Source organism: Colius striatus, chromosome 11 (assembly GCF_028858725.1).
Source record: "Colius striatus isolate bColStr4 chromosome 11, bColStr4.1.hap1, whole genome shotgun sequence".
Classification (NCBI taxonomy): Eukaryota; Metazoa; Chordata; class Aves; order Coliiformes; family Coliidae; genus Colius; species Colius striatus.
This window is the reverse complement of record NC_084769.1, coordinates 4,856,883-4,879,790: the sequence shown is the minus strand read 5'-3', so window position 1 is coordinate 4,879,790 and position 22,908 is coordinate 4,856,883. Positions and strand designations below refer to the sequence as shown.

Here is a 22,908-nt window from a genome sequence, read left to right as displayed (position 1 = left end):
ACTACACTGGAATTCATTTAAGCAGATATTACTATCTAGTAAAGGATGCTCAACAAAGGACATTTTACATATATGCAGAGGGGATTTTGGCAGCACTGAGCTGATGGGTTCCTGCTCTTCCTCCACAAACCCCTGGGTGCTGCCAGAACCACCTCACAGCCTTGTCCTGGGACTGCAGGAGCTCTTGTGGGCACTGGGAAGAAAATGCAATAATCACATGCTCATCTCATTCACATACCTTTTTTGCATGCTACCAAAGGTACACGTGCTTGTGTTTTTCACTTTATAACTGCTTAAACAGAAGACGAAAGACCTTCTGCATCCCTTGGAAGAGTACCAGAAGCACGATGTGCAGCCTTCCAGCTGCAGGATAGACTGCTCATGCCTTCTTCTGCAGGTGTAAGAGCTTAAAAGCCAATATCTCGCCTTGCCTTAGCAATCTTTTCCCATTTCTTCCTGCACTAAGCACTCTCTGAGCCCCGTCATTTCCATGATGTTATCCAGAACTATAGCGTCAGATACGGAAGTTGCAAGGCCCAGTGAGAATTACCCCCGTGTCAATAGAAAACAGAATATTGCTTATTGATTTGGTCTAGCATGTTGTGGAGCCGATGGAGAACAAACAAACTAATACAAATAAAATGAATTAATTGGAAGCTGGCTGTGGGCCTCGATGAGTCATATGAAGTAGTTTTCTGATATCCTTTATCGTCACGCACAGCCAGTGAAACAAGGGTGCTACTGTCTTCTGCTGGCGCAGAAAGTTACCTCGGGCTATTCTGAAAAATGCTTTTTTCTTATTTTTAGACCTGAATCAGCCCATGCTAGTAAATGTATTCTTGTGAATACAGATCCTACTTTGTTGTAATGCCCATGGGAAGGCGGTAGTGTAACCTGTTTGGATGCAGCTGCAGACCACCTGTAGAGAAAGTCAAATTAGGGAGAGACCCCACTGTTCTTTGCATTAATGCTTTTTGTGTTGTGGCTTGACTCCCCCCTCCCTCCCCCCTTCGATGTATCTTTCTCAACTGGGGAGATAGAAAGCACATTTTAAGACCTTCTGTCCCTTTAAGGCATCTTGTGATTGAAAGAAGATTTGAAAGACTGTAAAAACTCCCCAGTTGCCAATGAGTGATGATGTGCAAGGAGTCTTAACACTTTTAGGATGACTTTTCCTCCTGATCTTCTCGCAGGTTTGGGGGATGTTAGGTTTTGGGGAGGTTGTTTCTTTCTGTGCTTAAAGAGTATATTTATATTTTCCTCAAGTAACCTGCATCTTAGGAGAATCTTCTAAGTTTTGAATGAAAAAAATGGTTGTCAAGAATTAAAGCCCTGACTTGCCACACTTTTTGTTCCATTGTTTCTAAATAAAAGACTCAGTAAACAAAAGAAAATGGAAACTCTAAGTGCAGTGCCTGTGTATTCTACATATCCACATGAAAACGGGTATGACCTCACTGATCCCACTTCATGACACTGGAATGCTCTTTACATACGGATTTGTCTGAGTTCGGGACAGAGGGATAGCTAGGGGCACATAAACCTACGGGCTTGAGGAGATTGTGTTCTGGTTATGAGAAGGAGTTTTAGTTCCCCTTGTTAGTTGCAACTGCTGAACACTGCTGGTATGTGTAGCTTCTCAATAGATTAGGCTTTTATTCGTTTACTGGGTATTATTTTGTCGCATAATGGTGCCATATCCTACCTTATGTCACATAAAACCTGCTTGTAATGAAAATTTCATGTCATTACTTCTTTTCACCCCATTTCTTCACAGATGAATGCCACTAATTGTTGACGTACTAGTTAACAAAGGCCGAGTTTGTAGATGGAGGTAAAGTCATCAAACGCTGCCTCATTTTAAATTCCTTCCTCTCTCTGGTGGTATCAATGTTCACTGCAAAGACACTGATGATACTGAATTTAATTGGTATTTATGCATAGGGTCATGTGTACTCTCCAAGAAGTTTCTGTGTAACTTTTCCCTAATTGAAATTAGATTGAAGTGTTGCTGTGTACACTGCGACTTAATGGTGACAACGTTGAGCCAGCTTCGAAGCTCAGATGCATGGCACGCATCCCAAGAAATCTGCTATGATGCTCCCACATACATCTATGCATATTTTTATGGTACAAGAGACATAAGGTGTGGAAAAGGAGCAGTCTCTTTAAGGGGGATGTGGCAACCCTATCTGCCAGTCATCTTGCCTCTGCTGTTCTATTCCTTTTACAGCCGTTCTGCCTTTCTGGTATCTATAACATCCTCACATACGCGTTTAATGGCTGCAAGGCTATGAGAATCCATGGGAGGTTGAAAGTGCCTAAGAGTAATGGACCAGTAGCACTAGTCCTTTGTAGAAATGCTTTTTGTCTGATATGGGGATGAATTGCTCTCTGATGAATGGCCATCTTGTATTCTAGATAACTTAATATATGGCTGACATGGGCTGCAAACCATTTTGGGAAGCAGTCTGAAGCTGAGCGCTGTCATGCAATGCCAGGGCCCCAGTGCTACTGTTGGCTATAATGAGATCTGGCCATGAAATCTCTTCAGCACCACATTTTTACTCAATGCAAGGACAGACCAGTGCACTCTCTCCTCCATAATGTAGAGTATGGAAAAGTAACTCCTAAGTTAGAAGCATTTTGTCTGGGAGCCTAATTTATAGCGGCTTATAGGATTGCAATGTGTAATAAGCAAAATCCTTGAACATTTTTCATGTGCTTCTAAGTGACTCTCTAAAAGGTATTGCTTTTCCCTTGTAAAAATCATTGAACTTCTTCAGGAAGTAGTAGTCTAGGTTAGTAATCATCACAGTGCTTTACGTACTAGCGGATAATTAGCAACATGAATAAATTAAACACATTTCAGGTATAATAGCAAGCTGAGGAAAATCACCAAATATTAGCAAAGCTCCCAAATCTAACTACTTTGTGTTGCATGCTGTTTTAATGACTGCAACTTAAAAATGTGCATAATTCCAAAGAGATCACGTTTCACATAATAAAAATTACTGTGACATAAAATATATATTTTCTTTAAAAGTGCTTGTAATATCAAAAGGACTGTGAAGTATTAGCCATTTAATACAAATTTATCTTTTCTTGCAGATGATTACATTTTCATTTTAATTGCTCACATTTCCAGTTCTGATCTTAATGTTTTATAGAAGGCAAGACATGCCACAAAGAAAAAAAAAGATTTTATTTGTTAGTTAACAGTCCTCAGAAGTCCTAATTTGGCCAATGTGTTCTGCTGTGCAAAGTCTTGGAATGCTGTCTTGCAGTTTCAAAAGTGATCTTATTTGGCTTCCCAGAAACTATTATGCCTGGAGGATGCCATGAGAACAAGGGCTGCCTTGTTAACAAGTAGAAAACTCTCAAAAACAAGATAGGATCCTGATATAAATCATAATTTAGATGCACAGAGCTATGTTCACAACCACAGTAATGTAATTCATTTACATCTAGTTATTACTTATCTCCACCCGAACTACTAAGTTCAGGAATGCAGCTGCCTTGTGCCTTGTGACTCGTGGGGGTTAGGGAAGAATGACATCACCAAATTTAAGCACATTACCATGCTGACATAGTGGCACCTTGTTTTCCCTTCCACGGATAGAGCGAGGATTGTGTGCTACCCCCCATTCTTCCAAAGAATACCTTTTTTTCCCCTTTCAAGCAGCTGCTATATGAAGGGTTGCAAATGTCACTTCAACTAATGATGAATGATGCTTGACCCTTGGACCTGTTACTATGAATTTTATGCAATGCTAAATTAATATGAAAGATCTCTGCTAGAAGACTCCAGCTATTATGCATGCAGCATAAATGATATGTTAAACAATCCAAATTTTTTTCTCATAACCATGGCAAAATGCAGAGATGCTTTAACGTTTGGATGTGTATTTCCATTTAAGATTAGTATCGTTTTTAGTTCTAAAAATATTTTCAGTAAGCAGATCAGTTTCTGAAAATAAAACATTGTCAAAAGGGCAACTGGCCCACGTGTCTTTGTTGTTCTCATTTGGATATAATTAATTATGTAAAGCAAGAGTTAGTGGGAGCTTAACTATTAGTAGAATCTGTCAAATAGTCACACGGAAATTACTAACTAATTGAACTACTGGTCTTTTATTGTTTCAGGAAGCAGCACAGAGTGTCATTCTTTTATCTCACAAGTGCATTATTATCGCATGTCACCTTCTTTTTTCATGCAATATCTGCTTCCTAGTAGACCAATACATAAATAACCCTCCCTGGTAAAGTCACAGCATGTAAAAGTGTTTTAAATAAAAACACCTGTTTTAATTAGTATTCAAATTCGTTCAGTTAAAAAAAAATGATAATCCTCTCGCAGTTATATGACATTTTTAAAGCTTTGGATTTCCGTCTGTATCTCATATGATGATGTTTCAGGATTCTCGTGAGCTAATTACGTTAACTTTGCAAACATTGCTTGCATTTACAATGAAAAACTTCAGCTTGAATAGGCAGGAAAGCAGATGCTATCTTTCTTGTCAACTGCTTTGTTGTGTGTTGCCTTGAAACTTTTTCTAAGATTCTGTATCCAAAAGGAAGTATAAATCTCCATTTATTTGAAAAGTTACTCTAATCAATATTTTACTGTCTTTCTTGTGGGAAAGACCTGAATTTATCTCAAGGAACCAAAACTGTGAAAATCTCTTATTTAATGTTGAAATCCTCCTGTTATTACAAGTCCGTTTGCACGACTAGTTTGAAGAACAGGAAAAATCCATGTACTGGGAAGTTTAAAGTTTGTTTCAAAGCATACATTTTCTCTTCTGAAAGAGAAGCCTGTAAATTTAAGTGGGATAAGAGGAATTGGAAAGAGTAGAATTAGAATGCACATTCAGATAAACCCTGCAAAGGGGGGAAAGGTAGTCACAAACATATTGTAAATGCTTAAATCTGTGTTGGGTCCTGTCACCTGGAGCAAGTGAAAATGCTTTCATGAGATGGAGGAAAAGGTGTGATGTTAGAAAGCATTTGGTGGGTGCATGAGAGGCCGTGCCTCATCCTTCCATGTAAGACTGAGGTGTGTGTGGGAAACAGAAAACATCATACCACTGAGTCACTCATGTTTCATTACACCTCTTTTTTGCCAAGGAGGAGGCACAAATGTTGCCAAATATGTTTACGTGTCCCCCAAGGTATTTATGTCTCTTTTGATGCACAGGAAGAGAAGGTAGAGCTGTACATATGGGATTGCGTGTGGCAAGGTACATGGAATTATTTTCTTAAGCCCACGCTGGCCTTGAAATTTCAACCTTTTTATTATAAAGACCTAGGCAAGGTCTCAAACATTTCTGTGTACGCAGCTCTTCATTCCACCGGTCAAGCAATTACATGAACCTCATGAACACAGCTTAAGGCTTCTATATTTGCAAAAGCATCATATTCCTTAACCAAAAACTGTTTTCATTGTCACAAAAATGCCAAGGTTTGCAAGCAGGCACTGCACAAGAGAAGCTAAAACGCTCTGTCTAAGCAGCGCCTGGCTCAGGACGTACTCCAGTATCTGATTCTCAGCTGGTGTGGCTTCAAAGCAGATGTAGCTCTGAAGTTGATTAATTTCTTGGGGGGAAAAAAAAAATGTACTTACCAAGAATCTTCCCTATTCAGGGCAACATGTGACTCTGAAAATGCATAAAAATATTTGAAAATTCATGTTATTATTAGTGCTATTATTATCAAAGGACATTTCGTTGACTTTTCAAAGTCCTTCAGTGCACTTGAAGATATATTTGTTTTAGCAACTTATATAATCCCCTCCTGTTTAAAGTTTTGTTTTAAACACATACAATTATCATCTCATATGCCCTGATTCAGTAAGCACTTAGAAGCGTTCCTATCTTTAACAGCATAGCTAGTCCCGCTAATATCCAGGGAATGGAATTAGAGCTTCAGATATTAGCAAAAAGTAATGCAAATGTGAATTAAGCAACATGGTTTTGAAGTAAGTTGACTGAGGACTTTTTATTTCTTAGACTGAATGTGAAAGTTTGACCAAAAAAAAAATCAAAGCAAGCATTACTGATACAATAATTACTAAAAAAGTATATAAAGTTGAATATTTTAGGCTGGTAGCTAGAAGGTATTAGGCACTGAAACAAGCTTCCAGTAAGGATAATGAAGGAAAATCCTATCAGCTTTTAGGCAGGACCATCAGGAGAAATGTGATCTATAGACCTATATACATGGACATCTATAACAAGGATAGTATTATTGTTGTTTTTTAACATGTATGACACTAACTAAAATAGATGTTACCAGCATTGTAGAATACAACTATTTCCAAGCTAATAAGTCATTTGAATGTTTCAAATTTATAACCTCACCTTTACTTTTCCTAGTGTAACTTTCCATAAAGACAATCCTTTATCTGCAGCTTTCCAACTGAAAACTCTTACTGCCTCCTGTCTGTGTGGGAACCTACATGACATGAAGTGGCGTACTCTGTCCTCTATAGTGTCACATATCACATAGTTGATACCTAATGTGACAATTTGTTATCAATTTCAGCCAAAATTTCATGAACTGAGCTCAGGGAAGTGAAACATCAGTTATTCTTATGACTGAAATGCAAGCTTGGGTTCTCTGCCTTATGTTTTTCAGGACAATTCACGTTATTGCTAATAGAGAAAATAATGCCCAAAGGAAAGGTGCAAATAGTAAAGTGCCAGTTTGGAAGTAGTTAACAAAACTATCCTTTCTCTTTGAATAACTTCAATAAAGAGCCTAAATGACCTCTTCCTAACCAGAAGAGAATATAGAGAAGAAATTAAGCTTTATTGGTAAATTAAAGCCCAAATCCCATGGTTGATGAGAGATATGGTCCGTTTGAAATAGTTACAGTTTCAGACTTTCTCTTCTACAATCAGCGGGTGGAGACCAACATAATCCAATTAATTGTAATTCCCTTTTGTGGCACTGGTACAGTGGTGAATGATATAGTAAGTCCATTGAAGTCTTATCTTTGGTCAGATAATCCAAATGGATTCATATTATGAAACAGTCCTTTATAAAAGTTTTGATGAACAGAAGTGTTTTGACTTTAGTGAACTGAAAGATAAATTTTATACAAAATAAAGTGTTTTGTCCTTGACATTTATAGAGCTTATATATACCTGATTTCACGTAAGGATACTTGTTTCAGCTGGTCTATTTCAAAGAGACTTTACAAAGAAAGTATAAATTCATCATTTTTTCTCTGGACATCTTACAAACTGGTATGTGAGAACAGAGATATACATGTATGGGTAACTTTTATTCCTGTAAACAGTCCCATTAAAATAAATGTGATTGCAGATACAAGGAATATATTAATAACATTTTTAGAATTGTTTGCATTTCTATTTTACTAATAAAACAATCAACTAACTTAATTGATAATCCTTATAAATGTAAATGAATCATGCATGTCCCCTTTCAGTATTGCAAGTGGACTACAGGAATTGCTTGAATTTAGCTTAAGCTTTGATCTATTTACATTTGGAAATCATTTACATAAAGGAAGTCATAATGATCTTTATTGTTTTGTTAATTATTTCTTTTGGTTATTGAAACTCACTCATAGCAGCACGGGCTTGTTGTTATTGAGGTCAGTCCCAACAACACTTTTGGCTACTTGCAGTACGTCAGGATTGGGTTGTATTCTTGTTTTTTGACTTGTTTTCATACAGATCCTTTCAATTTAACAGTCGCTGGAGACAGGACTGATTCAATGCATCAGTACTCTGATCCACTGTTATATAGTTTGTGTTTCTACTTTGCTTCTACAACTTGCAAAAGTTGTCCATATCAAGCCCACATTGAAGCAAGAGAGTTTTCACTTGTTGCATGTTGAAATCTCATATTTACTAAATGATACTGAGATACCATTTGTGGGAGATAACACACTAGACCATATTTTGAGGTCAGATCTTTTCAGAGTGTCTCAAAAATACTTTTTTTTTTTTTCCTTTTTTCCCCCCCTTAAATTGTCTGGTTGAAATTCAATACAAAGAATATTTTACCCTTTGGGGTACATTACATATGAAATAATTTATGACCCATGAATCACAAGAAGGCAGTGAATTAGGTTTCAGATAAGTCTGCCAAATATTACAAAACATTGTGTACAGATTTTTGGACTATGAAAAGGCTTTTGACAAGAATGGAAATAGAAGCACTGTTAGAAACAGCAAGAAAGGGAAGAACAGAAGAGCTATATGACAGAATCCTAAAGTGCTCTTAGTAGTACAATTAAAAAGATACAAATATGAACGTATTTTTGGAGTATGGAAGTGGGACAGAGAGTCATTGTCCAATTCCTCTCTGCATTGGACTTTGAGAGCCTTCAATTTGTTTAAAATGTAGATTTGTGGATGCTGATACACCTAATTCTGATAAAACACCCGACTGTAAATGGAAAAAAAGAAAAACTCTCTGAAATTAGATTGTAAAGAAGCTTACTGGAGACCAATTACACACACACACGCAAAATTAATAACAGATTTGAAGTTGGGAGATATTTACCTTGACTAATACATGTGTACACAACATACATCTCAGCAGGGAAGATCAAGTCGAAAACAGAATTCAGAATGGGCTTTTGCCTTTGATTAGTGAAATATATCATGAAAAGCAAGCTCTTGGTCTAGGCAAGTATTTAACATTTGTGTTCTGCAGTATCCATTAGCTGGCAGAGAGAAATGAGAAAGTCATTAGTCTAGTTTAGAGTAAAAAGGGAGGAATAAACAGAAAAACAAAAAAAAGTGTGCTTTGACTGTAGGAAGAAGCTAAGTTACTGCTCAATGACTAAGTACAGAGAATTATAGGACATAATCTTACCACTCTAAGACAAATGTAGATTTCACTCAGCATAGCTATTCCACTTCTATGAGCTGCAGAAAGTCTGCCAAGCCCCAACCTTGTACTTGGGCAACCTTGGTGCTCTGAAGCTGATAAACCTCCTCACTGTGGGAAGGTATGAGCTGGGTCGGAATTCTGCTATGCATTTTTCTTGTCTCTTTCTTTAAATCTTTGGAGGTATCTGAGTATTTCTTTGACCTTGAAGGAAGGAACATTGGCCCTGCAGTTTTCAGTTGCTCAGGCTATGTATGCCTGCTCCTACTCTTTGTTAACAAGTCACCTCCAAGTGAATCTCACAGAAGTATGTTGATCTGTAGGCAGGTGGTGTATTTATTCTTAGGGAACTTTCAGCTTCATTTTGATTGCAAATAGTCTATATTTCAAATAATACCTTTTCCAATATAGAATAGTTGATTCATATAAATTTAATAAATTTTAAAAGTACTTGTAATTATAATCCTATTACTGTAATTATTGCTTCAAATCACAATGACAGAATGTGCTAAGTCAAAACTAATATCACTGTCACCTAACTCTGTAGCAGGTATGGGCAATGAACGATGTATTAGGAGTATCTTTGTGATGCTATCTGTTTCTGGCTACCAAAAGGGTTCTCCTTTCAGTGCCCCTGATTTTTATAAATCCAGTTTCAAATAGGAACAGATAGCACAGAAATCTCTACAACACAAAGGCGTCGCTAGCTGACTACTTCTCTAAACCTTTCAACTACTTTGTGTGTTTTCAACATGTGCCATATCTGAACTTCTTGAATGTAGTGCATCTTTTTCACAGAAACAATGAGATAGTTCATCCCTCTCTTACTCTGTGGACTTATGTGGCATTACATGAGGATGAATATGATCCAGTGTGCCCAAGTACAGAAATCTTTTATTTCTCTGGCACAGATTGAGATTTAAGTTAGCAGTACTTGGTTGTTCCAGCTTGACCCCGGGTCAGTGAACCATCATTTCAGAGGATTGGAATAAACAGCACTCTGGATGTATATGGAGATGTTCTACTTTTTATCTGAAGTTACTCAGTAATTTGCTCCTGAGCTCCATGGAATTGGGACTCCAAAAATAAACAAATGCTCAGATATTATAACATCATGGCTTAAGTTTTCTGTTAAAAGGATATATTCCTCTAACAGAGAAGTAATGCATGCAAGTTTTCTTCTGCTGACTATGGCCTTAACAATTCAACAACAGCAGCACTGGATGGATTCAGCAGAAGCTGCTCTGAGATATATTGTATACAGAATTCCATTATTTGCTTGGTTAACATTTTTGGTTCATTTAAGCACTCTTGGGAGTGATGGACTAGGCCCTGTGTGCAGGCAGGACAATAGACCTCCCAAAGCTAGTAAGGGAGAGAGGAAGAATTGTTTAGCTGGGAGGGAACCTTCAGAAACCTAGCTGAATGAAGAAAATCTTTGCTTTGCATGAGTTGAGGCTTCTGCTATGCTAGCTAATCAAAGTTCAAGGGACTGCATGCACTTTGGAGTGTGTATCTAAAAATGCAACGTCAGGATCAGATTTACTGGCGGAGGAGGAAACTAAACATCATGTGCATATCACCAAGAGATGAGGTCCTTGTCATATGATGAGCAAGAGCCTTCACCACCTCACAGCATCCCATTGCTGTCGTGTCTCTGGACAACTCTGTGCTCTATTACTGCTCTAAATTAAGTGTGATGGCTTTGAAAGGAGCTGTTTTTTTCTGAAGAAGGCTGCTATGTCTCTGCACTAGTGATCAGAGAAGCTATGGCTGATAAAATACAGGTACAGCTACCAAACACAAATGCTTTTCAGTGTACAAATTAATATTTGTGCTGTCAGTTACAAGAACAGCCCTCACAAAGGCATTTAGTGATGGAGCAGCATACTGATGCAAGTGAAGAACTTCTGCTTCAGTCTGTTCTTTCTCTTTTTTTTCCAATTGAAGGCCATGAATGACCAGCAAATTCTTTTTAAACAATATAACTATTAAAAAATTAAGACCTAAGAGGTGTGTTCAAGTTTGAGAAAGTAGAGGACTGGTACTGGACAGTTTGTGTATTCCCAGTATGTGCAAGAAGAATTTCCTTTTCCTCTTTCAACCACAGGGCTCTGTTTCGGATCTCTCACTAATAAACTCTGTTTTGGGATGAGGGAGTCTGCCAAGCTTCCCAAGTTTTTCAGTCAACTGGGAATGCACTGTGCACACCCAGCTCTTCCTCAAAGATTTTAAGGGGAGGAAAATTTAATGTTATCAGTTAACTATGCTGTGCAGCAGCCCCTGGGATGGGGACCCCAGTGTTCTGAGGTTTCACACATTGGAACCAGAGGTTGATCAAAGACTGAATGTCAAAGGTTTATGGGGAAGTGCAGAGGTGCAGCTCTTGTATCCAACTGCCTTCTGTGTAAGGTATTGCCATCCCAACGCAGCAGGGAGATGATGGACAGGGCAACGATGTTAGCAAATTGATTACACTACGAGACACGGTGAGACATGTCTCACCAAAGCCTTTAGAAAGAGTTTTGAGGGCACAGGTTCCATAGCAGACCAGGCTCTGCCAGTTGTATTTGCAGGAAGTGCTTTCCATGTGATTTGAGGTCATCCACATGACCACTTGGAGGAATGTGCAATACCTAAAAGTGAAGCAGGATTTCTGAAATGCTCTGGCCTTTTAATGTCAACATGCACAAAAGACAGTATATAGTTGGGAAAATACTCATATAAATTATCTTAAATACAAACAAACCAGGCTCTCAAATGGCTCTTATTTCCCTCTGAAAGACTAGGCTGCATACCAGGCAGAGCATGTGGTTAGAAGAACCACATCCATTTTCTTTCAAAACTCTCTACTCTCTGTACTGCCTTGCTTGATTTTTTCTTTATCTGATCTTGTCATAGATTACTTTCTTCCTTTTTGAACAAAAATAACTTTATAATGGTATGCTTCAACCAAAGCTGAACTCCTGTTTGGTTCTGCTTTGGATATTGTGAGTGCCATCAAAAATGGGTACTACTGAAAAAGCTGTTTTTCTAAGAATAATAACTCAGTAAAACACACATTTACAAATGTATTGTATATCGATTTTTTTAAACTAATAACTTTGACAAGTGCCCACTCTATGGTTTTTTTTTTTTCCTTAATGTGGTCTTTATATTTTCAGCCTGAGTATTACCATAATTTTTATGGGATTTTCTGGGCATATTTTTGTCTGTATCTAGGATATATGATATCAACTGGCAGGGATGGTTGAACTAATCAAATATTACTGACAAGTTAAAGTAAATTTTTAGGACTGTGAGATTTTGAGCATCTTCCCAGATACAGTATCTCCTGACTGAAAGCAGCCCTTGACTGTCAAGTTTAAATACCAGATTTGGGACTTAATCTTTATGTAAGCAAAACACCCCAATAAGAAATATGTCTGAGTCAAGTCAAAAAGTCAGGTCCTCCTCTCAAACCCAGCCTGAAATGCATGTGTGTGTTTGTTTATGGCCCTACTGCCATGCTATGTGAGTGATTCCAACCAGTGGGAACTAAATGAGAGTCTTGCACTGAATGGACTTCTATTTTCTTTCTTCTTTCTTTCTTTTTTTTTTTTTTTTGACTTGGCATTTGTTCCTTCTAGCAAACATTTTTAAAAACTCTCTTATTGCTAGAGGGAAAATTGACACCCTTTGCTTTCACGATGATACATTCCTAACACGTTTCCTTGAAGAGCTGGAAATGGTGCAAAAATCTGGTAAGATAAGTCTCTATAAAGCCTTAGAAGTCAAGCATTCCACTTTAGACATTTAAGACAAATGCATGGCAAAAACAAGTTGGGGTTTTTTTTAAGGTTTCTACTTAAAGTTCCGTGCCAAAGCTACAGTACTTATACATTTTCTAAATGTGTTTTAAGCAATAAGTTGTACAACATTTTTAGAACATGTGTTAAGCTATTTCTCTAAGAATGAAGCTCTTAACAAAACATAAGCACTCTGCATGAGATCTTAGCAGCAAAGTGCTTAAAAGATAAAGTAAGAATTGGTACCATGGGAAGAACACCAGCTGTAGAGCACACAGGTCCATTATGAGAAGTATGGTAGTGGGTAGGGAGAAAATGATTTAATCAGGAGTAAAACCAATTTTATTATAAGGGCACGCAGGGGGTGTGGCACCATAGTGAGAGGGACATTTCAAAATATCTGACAGATTTCAACAATGTGAAAACCCACCCTGTTCTTTAAAGTGACAGTAAACCCCATCAGGTCTCTCTTTTTGATGCTATTGTTAACAGTTGACTGTTTAAAGCTGGCCTGCTAAGATGCTGTCGATCTAGTTCAATAGTGTGTGGCAAAATAAAAGGCTAATTGTTGAAATACGATCAATCAAATATGATCTCAGAGTCTAAAGAAGATCCCCTCTGGTAACTCATTTGAGATCAAATCATTACTTTTATGATTGAGGTAATTCAATGGAAAAAAAAAAATAAAAGGGGAAAGAAAAATATAAGACAGACTTGAAACCAAAGAACTAAGCAACACAACTAAATGAAATGCACAAGTCTGCCTTTGTTCCAGCTTTGTCTCACATAACCCCAAGTTAAGGAATTGGGTCCATTCCTTGATTTGTATATGTTTCCCAAATCCAGAAATTTAGAAACCATTTAATAACATCCCTTAAATAAAAGTTGAAAGACGACTCCATTTTGAATAAGATTTTCTTTCCAAAACTAAAGGATATAGTGAGAGAACTATTGCATTAAAGTACCAGAGATCTGGAGTTGTGGGTGTCAATGTGTCTCCAATAATTTTACCATTTTGTTTAACAACAGTTCAATAACGAGGCTGCTCTTGAAGCCAGCTGACTTACTAAACATGAAATTTCAGTGACATTTAGGAAAACATTTCGGGGTTATGTTGCTTCACATTAAATTTGTTCAGTAGTTTTCATGGTTGGCCCCCGACTTGCATTCAGACTGAAATTTTACAATAAAGAGGATGATGACACGTGAAAAAAAAAAAGCAAACTCTCTTTTTTGGAACAACAGAACTTGGAGCAAGCGTGTGTCGTTTTAATTTGGAGTAATAAAGAGTTGCACTTTCCTAGAGTTTGACACAGATTATGATCTCACTGTTTGTTATGTCCTAACAGTATCAGATGACTAGAATTAAAAAGCAAAAACAAAACCAAAGAAAAAAAATAGAATAATCGCCCAATCTTGTTTTATTTTGATTAGAAACTCCATTTTAGCCTTTAATTTCCTTTATATTTAAATTCCTTCGCTCAGTCAGGCTTCAAAAGAAAACATTATTCTTTTTTTTTCCTGTTTGCAAACCAGTTTTGTAAGCACTTGTGGTTTGTCTTTCGTGTGTTATCATTTTTGACAGCTTTGCATAGCCTAGGTAGGCCAACAGGGGTCTGTCTAATATTGTTGCTGGGCAAATCTTCCTCCCAGAGATGAAAACCAAACAAAATATTTCTGAAGCAGTAAGAAGGAATTAATATCCTTTCTCTCACAGTGCTCTATTCCTTGCTGACATTACATTCAGGCAAAAAAAAAAGGAGAAAAGCGTTACCCATTATTCCCTTGTACATAGCAAGGCTAACACATGTAAAGCAATAACTCATTTTCTATTGCCATGTTTAGCATATGTCTCCTGTTGGCTCAGCAAGGCCTTTAGGCCGGTCCCTTGAGCCGGCCATCGTTGGCAACTCTTAGCCCCTCGGCCTCAAAACCAAATAGCTTTGAATCATGTTGAGCTGTGATGCTAATTTTCATACTGGTGCATTATGGGAATAAATGGATCTGACATACTGTGTCAATGGTACCGTCTCTTTGTGTCTCTTGTTTTTTTGTTAGCTGCATTCCTACAGATGGTATTCCATTGAAAATGTTCTCTTCCTACAAAAAAAAAAAAAGGAAACAAGAAAAAAAACCCATGCACAGCACCAAACCTCTAGGTGCAGAAGGCTGTTAACGGTTGCTGATGATAGTAGGCAAACATTAACATAATAATTAGTGTCTTGTAATTGTTTCATTAAAACCAGTTGTTCCATTTCTCCTCGTGTTTTCCCAGAAGAGAAGCTGAATTTGGACGACAGCCAGTGGGAGGACATCCACGTTGTCACCGGAGCACTCAAGATGTTTTTCAGAGAGCTGCCTGAGCCGCTGTTCCCATACTGCTTCTTTGAACAGTTTGTGGAGGCGATAAGTAAGTACATCAGATACAGTAGAAGCTAGAGAAATAGCCTGCTATATAAAAATAATAATCAACCTGAAAATAGAAGAACAGAGGCATCTCAAATCTGACTTACCTTCCATTATCCGTGATCCTATCTCTTTTACTGTTTTTGACTGCCTGTTTATCTCCTACAGCATTTTAGTTGTTTAACTGGAGAAAAGAAAATATCAAATTATTGATCTGTAAATTTTGTGGATGCGATTTAACTGCAGTGCCTAAAACGGTCCAGGAAAGGAATTAAAATGTGTATGTATTCAAAATACGTTAGGCTGGTAATCCATATATCCCCAAACACAAGACAGAGACTAATAATTGTGAATCATGTAAGAAGGGGCTGTCTTTATGTTAATCAGAATGAAATGTGTGTGTTTTGTTCCACAAGGCTGCAGACTCTCGCCTTGCAGTGATCACAGAAGGAACTCAAAAACATTCCTGTGCTCATTTTCATATCTACCTTTGCTTTATTTTCCTACAGTTTTTTCCTTAATGTTGGCAGGCATCAAACGTATTTTCAAAGTCCAAGGCATTTATTCTGTTACGTGTCTGTGTGGTTTGTGTGCTGCAAACCCTCTCTGTGTTTAATATATGCAGGTGCATTTTGTAAAACTGTGTCGGCTTGGAAAAACTTGACTAAAAACCAGAGTGATTTGGGGGTTTACTCCCTTTGGAAAGGTGGGGGGAGAGGAATAGCTTAAAGGGAAAAAGCCTAGTAGGAGATTAATTAAAGATCCAATAGAGAAAAATCTCTAGGAAAAAACACAACAAACCCAGTAAAGTACTTAGAGATGTATTTTCTGAATGATGGGCATGCAGATTTGCCATTACTGTTAATGAGAGCTGTGTGTGCACATGCGCAGCTGTCAGAGAATATGAAACCCTTAATGTACGTCTCACTTTGATTTTATATTCATAAGAGTCTTTAGTTTAACTAAAGCTTTTCAAGACCCAGCATCAGATATAATGAGGTTAAATACATCTCACAAGATCCTTCCCTTCTTGGTTATTTAGAGATGCGGTGCAGTTAAACACACAACGTAAAGAAATGCATTACCTGAAAGTTTACTCTTGGCAGCTCACTTTCTGCTCCCGTCAGAGCACATGGAAACTAGGTGGAGAACATCAGCTCTTGAGCTTAAGTTCCTGTTACATAGTCTCTGCAGCACTAAGAGGGGATAAACCACTAATTTCTTACTGTTAGCTTCAGTTTCTGCGATGCGTTAGGATAAGATGATCATTGGAGCACCAGCACTTGAACATATTCTTCAGGTGGTTCTTCATCCACTTGCTATGTCCTCTCAGAAAGCAAGAGTTGTGGTACCTTGAGCAGATGCAGTCAGTTCAAAGGGCACAGCCTGGCATGCCACTCACCTACTTTCTTATTCACCTTATTCTGCAGTCAAGTGTTTCATACCTATCCCCTGCCATTATCACTTTCTCTTCCTGACAATCCACCATCTGAGGCTAAATACAATCTTCCTACCCCTTATTGTTACTTTTCATTGCCCTTTGGAGCTTATTTTGGCTGACCAAACACTACTGTACTTTGAAGAACATTATTGGGACACCATGATCTCATCCCCCCTGTGATATCTTCTCCTCTCTGTTAATGAAGTTAGGGTGCTTTGAAATCTTTTGGTGGTCTGGTGGGGAAGTTTTTGGTGGTAGTAATAACAGGTAGCTGATAATAGACTTGAGAATTAAGAATTTGAAAGCATGTCGGGAAGAGACTGTCTACTGAGGCATTAATATTCATGAGTGAGAAATTAATGTCCCTTTCTGCTATTTGAACTATTATTAATTCTTATTATGATTTTGAGAGCCATTATACACGTTGATAGGCTAATGAACAGTCATTTATAGAGGGATTTTAAGACAGTTTATTCCTAGGAAGAAAATGCTAGCACTCTCAGACATGCTTCGCACTATTTCAAAACCCTAATTCTTGTTGCTTGCTTTACTGCACATCAGGGTGATTTCTACCTAATCCAACTGTCTAAAGTAATCTACAATCCCCAATCAATCTTCTCTTTATTTGGCCTTTACTGTCATAGTATCTAAAAATCCGTATTCTTACCAACTCCACTTAAAAAATCCCATCTATAAACAACAATTAGGTGTTTTCAGTGTTTTTGGAGCTCTTCTGTACGTTAATAGTCCTAAGGCAAAGTGGAAAAAAAAAAATCTCTTAAATATCATTTCCATTGCAGTTGATTTTTTGACTATTTTGTGCTAATTACTCTGCCTGGTCAGTACTGAGGTGCTGGAAGATTTCCCTCCTTCTTCAGGTTGTTATGAAAAAGAGGCTCTTGTATCTCTTTTTTCTGCCTATTCTTCAAAAATGAGAGTTCTTAGCATGGAGGGTATGACTGTGCAGTACAGTTCGAAGAAGTGCTTGATAATGCCAGAAATAAACCTACCTGATGAAAGCTAGGAAAAATGTAATTAGGACACATTCCCACACTACCATGATGGTGACATCCTTGGTCCAGCACTGAGTGTTTCTTAATCAGAGTAATACATTTGCTAAATAAGATGAAATGGTCTAAAAGGCTATCTGTAAAAAGTAGTAACAAGTCATCAGTAATATTTCTTGATTTAGTCATTTAGGTGGAAGTTTCAGGAGGAATGATAACCCAAGTGGTGCTATGGACTCTTTATGCTGATGCTGTTTAGAAGATTACATCAAAAAGTCATAGCAAGCTTGGTATTAGTTTTTCTAGATGTCTTTTTAAATAACATCTCCATTATGTGCATGGGAATAAAATTCCACAGTGCTGTGTATTAGGCAAGGTGTTTGCTCTCCACCTTCAATTTCCCCTGTATATAGCTTATATCAGAGAATTTATCAATGATAAATGGAAGACCACAAGACCTCTGACCTAATACTGATTTTGTTTCTTAGGATTTGCAAAGCTTTTTTTTTTTTCCCAAGGACTTTGTCTAGCATATTACTGGAAAGTCATTTTGTGGTATTTTGGATGACATATGCACTACTAAAGTGGGTCTAAATGCTGCTATGAAGCCAGGTTCAGCCACACTTAAATTACTTAGCACAGCAAACAGTTCTATTGTTTTTCTGGAAGATCATCATTCAACAGATTGTCTGCAAGTCAAATTGTGCTTCTTGTGAGTAAGGTGGTAGAAATTGCCAATAACTGAAACACTTAATCACCTTATTTGCAGAATTCAACCCACATATAAACTTATGCCAGGACTTCAGCCATTGCAACAACAACAAAAAAGTTTACTCCCAAAACCTGTTAAGAAATATTAGTTGATTACAAATCTTTAAGTGACCTAATTTCACATGAGCCAGCAATGTGCCATTGTAGTCAAGAAGGCCAACGACATCCTGGGATGCTCTTAAGACTCTATCCAGATGGTTGAGGGAAGTTCTCTTCCCCACTCTACTCTGTCTTGCTAAGGTCACATCTGGAGTACTGCATCTAGTTTTGGACTCCCCAGTTCGAGAGAGACAGGGATGGAGAGAGGACAGTGTAGGGCTACCAAGATGATTAGGGAACTGGAGCATCTCTCTGACAAGGAGAGGCTGGGGCACCTGGGACTGTTCAGCCTGGAGAAGAGAAAAGACTGAGAAAGGACCTTGCCAATGTTGATAAATTCCTCCAGGAAGAGTGTTGAGAGGATGGAATCAGTCTTTTTTCAGTAGTGCCCAATGACAGGACAAGGGGTAATAGGTACAAGCTTGAACACAGAAAGTTCCTTTGGAGCATGAGACAAAATTCTGTGCTGCTCAGGTGAGGGAACCCTGGCCCAGGCTTCCCAGGGAGGGTGTGGAGTCTCCAAAGGATTTCCAAACCTGCCTCGACACGTTCCTGTGCCCCTGGTCAAGGGGAACAGGCATTTGGACTGGATGAGCTCTAGAGATCTCTTCCAACCCCCACCATTCTGGGATTCTGTGAATTTTCTTGAAAGGTCTCAGGAAGAAGGCATGGAAAAAAAAAAAAAAGAAGTTTGTCTATTACAATAGTCTTCTGTTCAATGATGGCTGTTATCCACAGCATAGGAAATATTCAAATGCTGATTAGTCCTTCCAGATCTTTTCAGTTGGAGAAAGCTGCATAGACTGTGCATCTGTACAGACAGTGCATCTGTCCAACTGCAGTTACAAAAAACCCCCACTGATATCCCACAAAGGAAAATTCCACCCATTTCCCAAAGCTGCAACATCTGTCTCTGGTTTGAAAGGCTTGAGTTCAGGTCTTTGATTTTCTCTGCAATAGGTTGGAAAGATTACTACAGTGGAAAGATTTTTTTTTCAATGAAGTCTAGTGATTATGCCTTTATTTCAGTTCCTTATCTCTAATATGAATTTAATAGATGTCACATAAGGACTGTAGATAAATAGGTGATTTATTGTTTAAAATTCAGAGACAGATGCACATGTATGTATATGCCCTAAATAGAAATCTTTTTTGCCAGACTTATGATTCCTCTACAGTTTTCTGAATGAAGGCTGTGGGCTTCTCACTTTAGGCAGATGAACACAAGAATGAGATTAATAAAAGTATAGTGTTGCAAAATCTGACTTGCAGGTTTTCAAATGGAATCCACAACCTTAATAGGAGATTTCTCTGGCCTCAATATGAGGAACAGAAAACATGGGATCCACATCAGCCACCAAGTCCCTGGAGAAAGGACAGCATTTGTAGGGAACCAGATCTCATTAGCAGACATGTCTTAGGTCCTGTCAATCCCCCATAGGATCGAGCCTCCCCAGCTACTTAGGCAAAATAATCCCTCATCTCCAAACTTAAGCTTTTCAGCCCTACCAGAAAAGGAAGCATTTCTCTGCAAGGAACAAGTAGAGCCATAGGCACCTAAAGTCTATTGAAGGCCACAATCACAGCATCTAATTAGCTTCTTCACCTTTGGGGATAGATAGCAGCTGAATAAGGTTTTTCAGAATTGTAATGGCGAATTTAAGTTCCTAGACACTACCCAAGGTCCACGTTAGATACTCATAGAATTTCTGGGTTTTTTCAAGATCTGAATTTCTCTTTTTTTTCCTTTTTGATTGCTCTGATAGACCATTAACACTTTTTTCAACTGATTTCACACATATCCTTTCGAGATATCAATTAGGATCTCCTGCTGCATGCTAAGCAGAATCCACAAGGGCGTTCCTATCAATCCTATAGTGTTATGTGTTACACTACTGTATGGAAACTGAAGATAATTATTTAGCATCTTAAAAATGATAGAGTTTTCCCGTTTCTTTAGTTATAGAAAGATGTTAGTTGAACAGTTTATTCCAGTTTTGCTAGGATCAGATATTAGTCTGTACTGGTCTTGTCTGACAAAATCTACAAAGATAACAGCAAAGCAGTAAACTCTTCTTTGATTAGAATGATAGTCTTTTTAAACCCATAAAAGCTGGCAGTGCTATCAGTAGTTATCAATCTTCTCCATGGTGGTTAGCTTTCTTCATCTCCAGCATGGTTGGCATCAGTAAAAACATTTTCTCTGAGTTTGGACTCTAGTTCCATTTCAGAAAAGTCCCCCAAGAACCTGCTGCCTGTGCGGCTCAAGACAACACACTGCAGAAACTCACGTCTATCTGGGCAGTGATCACACGTCGGTCTTCAGCAGACCAGAGCAAATTTTGCACTGAATAATGCAACTTTGGAGGAGTTTGCATGGAGGCTGTCTGCACCAAAATCAGGCAAAAAAAACCCTGTGTCAGGAGGCAATAAACAAATCTAGTCATCAATACATAATCATGATCAAAGAACAGAACTCTATTGGTTGAAAACAGCATAGCAAGGACCTGCTCTGAACTACTATGCAGTGTTATGAAAATAGTAGCTGAGAAACAGAAAGGAAGTAAATACATTCATTTATTCTGACAGTCATAACATCCTTGTATCATCTTGGTGGAAAGTTACGAAAGATGTCTAAAGAGATTTTCAAAAGACATCTAAAGAAACCTCACTCGAGGCTTACAAAGAACAAGGCTCAAGGCCAACTCGTCTTGGAAAGACAAGTCAGCATATTGCACTGTAAGAAATCCATGACAGTCTCTTAACATCATCACGTAATAGGTTCCTGAGAAACCAAATCTTATCAGTCTCTGGCATTATGCAAATTTCTGTCATAATCTCAATCTGTGGGCTTCGAGTCCTAATCAAACTGCCTTCAGATTCACAGTTGGCGAGCCTCCTATTGAAATCGTTTTCGTATCCTCCATTTACTTGTCCAAGGAAGTTTTGGGGCTTGGCATGGCATCAGAAAGCCTCAATTTCATATGAACATGGTGATTTATAAACAAATTCAAGGTCACCACAATATATTTCACATAATAAATTATAATTAATATCTTTTTGGCCAAATCTAAGTATCTGAAGGCACTAAAAATCCATAACCTAAACGTGAAGAGGAAAAAAAATAGAAGGTGTCAGAACAAGAAGTATTCAGAAGTTGAGGAGTAACTCTTTAAAAGATTTCTTTAAAAAAAAAAAAGGGGGAATGATTTTGTGAGTAGCATAATCTCATATTAATGTGTATGGTATGTCTGTAGATGTATGTATTCTCCCAAGCACAATAACAGTAACAGCTCATCCAGAAAGTGGTACTAGGTATTTTCAGTGGAGATTGAGAGAAGTATTAAATCCATTTTGGAAAGAGTTTTGAAACCATATCTGGAAAGATATGTGACATTCTAGTTCAAGAATGATTAACTGATTTTGGAATAGGAAGAAAAACCTCTCACATTTTAGGAGAGTTGCTGATGCAGGATACAGACTAGAAGAGATGGTTTTTAACCTACAGGTGTTGATAGAATACAGACAGAAAATGTATATGATCATTCTGAGTGAAATCAATAAGTAAAAAAAATAGATGAGAAAATGCAGTTTAAGCTAAAGAACTGTATTTCACAAGAGAGGTGTATCGACTGGCTACAAATATACTTAAGCTGTAACATTCCCATCCATTGTAGCTACCATATTCTTTCACAGTCTCCACTCAAAGCAAGAAAATACCACCACTGGAGAAACCATCATATTTGTAATAGCAGCAAACTGGTAACTAAGGAGGTTCATTCCAGGCTTTTTGTTCCCAGGAGGTGTCAAAGAACAATATGCCCCAGTAACCTCCTAGTTCTCTTTCAATGACCTTTCCTTCACAGTTGCAAACTGTTTCTATTCAACAGCATTTTAAATAGATCTTCCCAGGTCTGGAAGTAACTCTTTAAGGTTAAAAAGAAAAACAATTGAGGATATGTCTATGAATAGGCTTGGGGGGTTTTTTTGAGGTTGAAAATAGACCAATATGTACAGCAATAAAGAGCATTGAAAATAAAATTAGCAGGGAAACATTTCTTCCTTATTTTGTGTTTTTGCATGGAAAGTTTTAACTAAGTTAGTGTAAGGGAAATGAAAAGAAATCCTACACATGAGGTCATTATCTCCTCTGTGGGGTTTTGCTCTGTGAATAAAGCCCAGGTAACACCACCTGTGCACAGGGAGCCTGACTCTAGACTGACTTTGCTTTTTTTTCTTTTCTTAAACAAGAATATCCATGAACTTTACCTGACACAATGTTCTAGTGAGTCACCATCCCTAGAGAGATTCAAAAGACACATAGATGAGGTGCTGAGGGATATGGTTTAGTTTAGTGATGGGCTTGGCAGCGTGAGGTTAGTGGTTGGACTCGATCTTAAAGGTTGTTTCCAACTGTAATGATTCTATGATCTGTTAATTTACCTTTTGAGGAAAAGAGGAGAATCTGAAGAGCCCTCTTGGAGAGGGTTACAGCAACGATGAGATCTGCTTTAAATATTAAAGA

At 37.9% G+C, this 22,908-nt stretch overlaps 1 protein-coding gene across 3 annotated transcripts in view; it reads left to right on the top strand.

The window, feature by feature from the left end:
- Window positions 1–22,908, top strand: part of ARHGAP15 (Rho GTPase activating protein 15) — a 329,153-nt gene that overhangs the window by 253,047 nt on the left and 53,198 nt on the right. For all 3 annotated transcript variants that reach the window (XM_062004816.1, XM_062004817.1, XM_062004818.1), the window contains exon 12: window positions 14,935–15,069. In XM_062004816.1, the coding sequence (XP_061860800.1) occupies window positions 14,935–15,069 (135 nt within the window). The remainder of the gene's footprint in view (window positions 1–14,934; window positions 15,070–22,908) is intronic.